General features: G+C 34.8%; 1 protein-coding gene across 1 annotated transcript; it reads right to left on the bottom strand.

Annotated features, from left to right (window-relative positions):
• Positions 1-3699: 3699 nt before the first annotated feature.
• Positions 3700-6423, bottom strand: LOC124454927 (fibrinogen-like protein A). The gene is made up of 3 exons (XM_047005679.1): positions 6420-6423; positions 5607-5987; positions 3700-4040 (listed from the first exon to the last, which is right to left on the bottom strand). The coding sequence occupies exons 1-3, from the start codon at positions 6421-6423 to the stop codon at positions 3838-3840; spliced, it is 588 nt and encodes a 195-aa protein (XP_046861635.1). The 3' UTR covers positions 3700-3837.
• Between the last annotated feature and the right edge of the window lie 466 nt (positions 6424-6889).

Below are 6889 nucleotides of genomic sequence, written 5' to 3'. Positions count from 1 at the left end.
ATTAGACGAAACTGAAACGCGACTACTATCTTACGGACTAAAACATTCCATAACACCTAGACAAATCCTGACTGAAACGATAGTATCAAGTGTCGAGGCTGTCCTAGCGTATCAAAGAGACTTGTCAGAGACAACAAAGACGAGATCAGAAGCAGGATAGCCTCCACTTTACAATCGTCCTCTATACGTGACAACAACTTGACAAAAGACGAACAACAAGCACTCAAACGACTAAAACACGACAACAACATCTTCATTTTACCAGCAGACAAAGGACGCGTGACTGTGGTCATGGACAGGAATGATTACTTTAACAAAATGGACGCACTTGTTAACGACAGACAAACGTACGAACAACTCAAACGAGACCCAACACCATCACTAGTACGCAAACTTAACAGCAAGATCTTCTCTATGAGAAAATCTAACATTATATCTGAACGTATTTACTATCGACTCAGATGTTCAGTACCACGACCACCCAGACTATACGGACTACCAAAACTTCACAAACCACAAATACCCATGCGACCAATTGTATCATTCTGTGGTTCGCCTACTTACGAACTTTCAAAGTACTTGACTAACATACTGCAACCACTAACAAACAAATCAAAACACAAGCTACAATCCACTGAAACTTTCATTAAAAAAACTGTGCACTATACAAATACCAGACAACTATATACTAGTGTCTTTTGATGTGAAATCACTGTTCATCAGTATTCCACTTAATCTGGCACTTACTTGTACAAAAACCCTCATTACAAACACCACGGACGTACTGCCATTACCGACAGAAGGCATTATGGAGTTACTAGAGCTCTGCCTCACCTCGACTTACTTCCAATACAAAGGAACACACTACAAACAATTACATGGGACAGCAATGGGCTCGCCCGTTTCTGTTGTAGTTGCTGAAATTGTAATGCAATCTATAGAGGAACGGGCACTCATGACTTACAAACATGCACTACCTTTTTGGTTTCGCTACGTAGATGACACAATCACAGCACTACATGCAGACGAGATTGATGACTTCCATACTCACATCAACAAACAGAACAGCCACATACAATTTACCAAAGATGTCGAAGAAAACGGAACTCTTCCTTTTCTCGACTGTTTGGTAAAACATGACAATCAAAACTAGGAACAACAGTTTATCGCAAGCCAACACATACTGACAGACTACTAGACCAATCATCTTACAACCCTACATCACACAAAGCCACCACAATCAGAACATTAACAAGACGTGCACAAATCATATGTGATTCACCGGACGCTCTACAAAACGAAAACAACTATCTCAAACGTGTTTTTGACAAAAACAACTATAACTCTGACTTTATCAAACGCAACACTTACAAACCCAACGAACCCAACGAACGAACAACTCAGTGACAACAGCAACGATACCTTACATCAAAGGTACGTCTGAGACTATCTCGCGTATCTTACGACCATACAACATACGTGTCGCACATAAACCAATCACAACATTACGACAAGTACTAACGAACATAAAGGACAAAGAACAACCCAACGAACGACAAGGTGCAGTTTACAAAATAAACTGCTCCCTGCCACGCCTCCTATATCGGGGAAACTGGCAGGAACTTAAACATAAGACTTACTGAGCACAAACGAGCTACTAAGAAACAAGACAAAACTAATCACATTGCCGAACATCACCGAATCACAAAGCACAACATTGACTGGGACTCGGCAAAATGCATCACTTACAGTACTGACTATAGACAACGGCTTACATTAGAAAGTTGGTATACCAACTTGGAACAAACCCCCCCCTGAACAGATCACAGCAATTACCGGCACCTTACAAACGACTTATTCACAATACAAACAAACGATCAACTAAAAACATTACACTTCAAACTAATTCACAATGACAATACACAATTGACACCCACACACTACAACTAAAAACGTCACACCTAAATCACACATCACAACTAAAAATAAAATATTTCACTTCACACTAATCCACAATGACAATACACATTTCCTGCACATTTCCTGTACACACAATACAATGACGTAAGAACCAGACAACAAATACGGCTAACCTCATTTGACTCTGAAGATGACTACCGCTAAGGTTGTCGAAACGTCAGTCAACAACATCAAAAACAGTCCTTCTCAGGACTTTATTAACCTGGACGATCATCATTTACAAACATATATCATGAATAAATTCAGGGCGTAACATGAATAAATTGAAGGCGTACAAAGAATTAATTGAGGGCTGGCTACGCCACAGCCCAAAAAGGAAAAAAGAATTAAAAAATCATTAAATAAATTTTGGATGTGATGTGAGCAAAAAGAAGCGTTTTTTATATCTCTAACAGAAGGATGAAGTTTTGTGTTAATTTTAAATCACGAAAATCATTTAGGTAGCGCGCAATGTGTTTCTGTTTAATTGACGATATTGAAATGAAAAGATTTTCCAAAGATTACAGTCATTAAATTTTGTATCGTCCGGTTTACTTTTTTGATTAAATCTAAGGACGAAAACAAATAAATGGATTTTTCTTTACAGGCATTTAAATGCGTTACATATATTATCATTGAGAATTTTACTTACATTAAAAATCAGCATTGATAATAATGCTACTGAGTCTAACGTTTTATTTATCAGCTTCTTTGGTGTACTTGAAGAAAAATCTAGTTTTTTTTTGAACAGGTCTACAGATATTAAGAAACTTGGCTGCATTGGGCTTAAAGATAGATAGGTAAGCCATTATTTCCTGAAAATTAGATAATTGGAACAGCTTTCAATCAAGAAGGGGAAACTACATGGTAATAACTACATGGTCAGATTTGAAGGTCAAACAGAGCAACAACTCCCAGAAATTTAGTAAAATTTATATTTAGTAAAGAAGGAGGTTTTGTAAAGTATAAAGTTTACTGGAGTAGAAAGTTTAGCAAAAAAAAAGTTAAGTAAGGCAGGAGATTTTGTAAAGAGAAGGAGGTTGAATAAGGAAAGAGGTTTTGCAAAGAAAAGGAGCTTAACTAAGGAAGGATGCTAAACAAAGAATAAAGTTTATTGTGCAAGATATACGATTATTATTCATTATGACTTGCATCTAACGTTACAAAGAAGCCAATAAAGCAAATACAGCTCATTTCATGACGATCCTCTTAGCAAATTTTTAATTTAAGTGGAAGCAGATATCAAACCTTTGTTTTTACAATTTGTTTATTTTGAAAAAGCAGCTCGTACTATATAAACGTGCAAGTCTTATTAAATGTGAGAAACCATATCATAAAGTAAATGGCTTGCACCCGGGAGTATCGTTACATGTTTTTAAATGTAGATCGTCCAGGTTGGTATAGTCCTGAGACGGACTGTTTTGTTATTGTTGACTGACGTTTTGACAACCTTAGCGGTAGGCATCTTCAGAGTCAAATAGATTTAGGTTGTCGAAACGTCAGTAAACAACAACAAAAACAGTTCTTCTCAGGACTATACCAACCTGGACGATCTACATTTACAAACATGAAACCATATCATGCCATAAAGAATAAAGTATAATAATTACAAAATATCTCTTTAAAGAAGGCAGCTAATAACATGGTAAAACTCAAAAAATATAATTATTTTGAGTATGATTTGACGACATCAGCTTCATTTAGATAAACATGTTAAAAACTCACATTTCCTCCATTTCATTGATTGAAACCATTTTTTATTACTTCATGAAATTAACACAATTTTTTTATATTTGCTCATAAACAAACATTTTTACATGACATATTGAGAGATATTCTGATCATTGTCATGAAATTATAAATATTTATGAAAAGTCTTCATGGTTTAATTTTCATTTCACTGGTTTTCACGTTAATAAAACCATCCCAAAACATATTTTCACCATTTAGTTGAGAAAGTTCACAACTATTATACCACCAACCACCATCAGCGCAATTTCCCCCACTATATTTATCATTATCTGAATCTTTGGTTGAAAACTTCATGTTATTGTGATAAGATAATTCATCCCCAGCAGTTCCTGAAAAGTAGAAATAGCTCTATAGTTTTCTGCTGATTTGTATTTTGAAAACGTAAAAGAAACTGTTCCTATCATTCTGTCATTATTCACAATAAACTTTACACGCAACATTCCATGCATTTAATGATGCATATATATTATATTAAGAGTATTTGCTAAACAGTTTTTTTCGTTGTCGGCTTGATTTAAACACACAGAAATAAAAAGAAAGTTAAGAAAAGCATTGTGAGTATTTACACCGCTTTTTTACCAGAGAACTTTCCCAAGTCTTTAGATATGGCGATCCAACACTTCAAAAGAAGTTGTCATATGAATAATAATAAATCATCTTCATTCTCAGACATGTTTAAAATTAACGCACAGCAATTTAAATTTCAGTCTTTATTTTGCCTGATTCAAGCACACGCTCAAGCACACGCATCGGCCAATAAGAGGACGAATTATACATTTGTTATTTTATAAATTTCTTGCTACAGGCTTACATTTTTGCATGCTTTGTAAGAAAATATCTTTTCATATCATTAAAAATTACAAACAAACTGCTCTTTTTTGCGTTATACTTTTTCCGGATTACACATAGGAGAAACAAGAGCAAAGGCAAGCAAAAGTGCTCAGGCCTGTTTCAGATGTCGCATTTACATGAGCCGAATGCATTCAAAACAAACGTAGATGATTAATTTTATCGCATTTTCTTTTGTTTTAAATGCGTTTGACACATGTAAAATGTAACTTTTTAGACGGGCTAAATTAATACGAGCTGTGCTTATAGATAATATTCAGATAATTATTATCTTTCTGAGGCATAAAATTTGTCTTTAAAGTTACTGAATATCCTGCTTTTCAAAATGATCTTGCTAATGCATTGTATATTGTCTAAATGTAAAGTCAAATGTATTGTATATTGTCTTTCTTGCGGTTGACATTTCAGACGATACATTTCTTTGACCTTAGAAATTGTTCATATGAGATTGGCCAGCCCGCTTAAGCCGTGCTAGCTAGTTTGCCGGGCCAATTTGTATTCGCATTCACGAGGCGGGCTGGCCAGGCTGAAATGTTGTATTTAATTTCTGCCAACAAATATTGTATTTTTTTACGAAAATTAAATTGTATTTAGACTCAGACATTCAACAAAATGGTTGCTACCAGTGAGTTTAATTCACCGACTATTGTAATGGTATAACATAAAATTTTCAAACTTATTTTCAATTGCACGCTGTTGTTATGAAGTTTTCGCCATCTTTAAGTAACCAAATAAGACAAGAGCATGCGCAGTCTCATCGCTTCCAGCCCAGTTCAGCCAGGCTGGCCCGATTGATGCAGTTATATGAGCCCGTTAGAAGCGAGATCTCGCTTCCTTCAAACGGATCTCGCCAAGCCGGTCTGGCCCGTTCTTCATATGAACGCAATTTCAAAAAAATTGTAAGCTAATATACAAGGCGAGATCTCGGCAAAGCTACCTAGCCTGGCATAAGCGGACTGGCCCGTCTCATATGAACTGGTCCTAAGGTACAATCTGTCAACGCAATTTGCTATCACAAACACTCATTTTCTTCAATATTTTCTTACCTGTGTATTTTCCAATACTTAATTGATACTTAGAATTTTCATCCTTTACAACAAAATCTTCATATTCAGCGTATTTTTTAGTGCCTGACGTGTTTACTAGATCAATTCGAAGTTTATTTTTCTTTGCAGATGTTAGTCGATGTATCTTGTCCAATCCAAGCCAGAACTCGGATTTAAGATTACCAAAGCCACGTTTATACTCCGCCCAACCCAGATAGAAGTCTGTATTTCCACTTTTTTTATTTCTTTGAATTACAGTCCAACCACCACCCGATGACGTCATGTCACAGAGGACCTTAAAGTATCCTTTACCATCAGGATCAATTTGATAAACTCCACTTTCGTTCTTACCATTATTTTGTACCTCAGTGCAATCTTTGGCTATTTAAATTGAAAATGTTAAAAATTCAGTTTCGCAAGGTTCTGTTATGATAGGATAAACGACTGAGTTTTGTGAAAAAGTGTTTTTAAGCGAATGAAATCATTACTAGGTATTATTATTATTTGTTAAAAATTGCTTGTTTCATGTTTCACAGGCTGGAAACCTACAGAACACAAGCATTGCATATAAGATATGGATATTATTGACTACTGTGAATTACATTTGAAGTGGGGATGCTGTTTTGCAATATACTCAATTTCAGAATATAAAGTCAATTTCATTGTAATGTGTGCTTACATGAAATTTTTTTCTGTCTGAATAGAAAATTCCAGTCTAACTCTAATAGCGTTAAATTGAATAGTAAGAAAGTCATTTGAAATTTTATTAAACCCAGTAGAAATTTAATGCCATCTACTGAAAAACGTTATTACCCATTATTTACATACATTTTTTGACCTTATTTATTGTACCTCTTAAAAATATTGCTCATTTAGGTTTTTAAAGGAAGTGAATTCTTAATAGTAAAACCTAATTTTCTTACATCGAAAGTTAACAGGATATTTATGAATGAACATTATCAGTTTATACCATCCATACTAAGCGGCGGATGACTAATTGCGCGGCCTGTAAGCTTAGAAAATTTTGTGGGATTTTAAGTGATATAACTTTCTCCCAAAAATTTCAGTCTTTTGACAACGTTTCCGTTTCTTATGCTCCATTGCCTTTGCTTCAGTTTTGTTACTCATAGTGTAAATATTATAGAATAAATTTAAATTTCGAACGAGATAAACTCACTACTTTATCAGTTCTATACATAGAGCATTATAATAGTATATCGTACAGTTTTAAACAGGATATATTATTGAAATTTTGATCATTTATCTCATCTAGAATGGCAAAG

This window comes from Xenia sp. Carnegie-2017, unplaced genomic scaffold (assembly GCF_021976095.1).
Source record: "Xenia sp. Carnegie-2017 unplaced genomic scaffold, XeniaSp_v1 HiC_scaffold_3, whole genome shotgun sequence".
Taxonomy (NCBI): domain Eukaryota; kingdom Metazoa; phylum Cnidaria; class Anthozoa; order Malacalcyonacea; family Xeniidae; genus Xenia; species Xenia sp. Carnegie-2017.
This window is presented reverse-complemented; position numbering and strand designations above follow the sequence as displayed.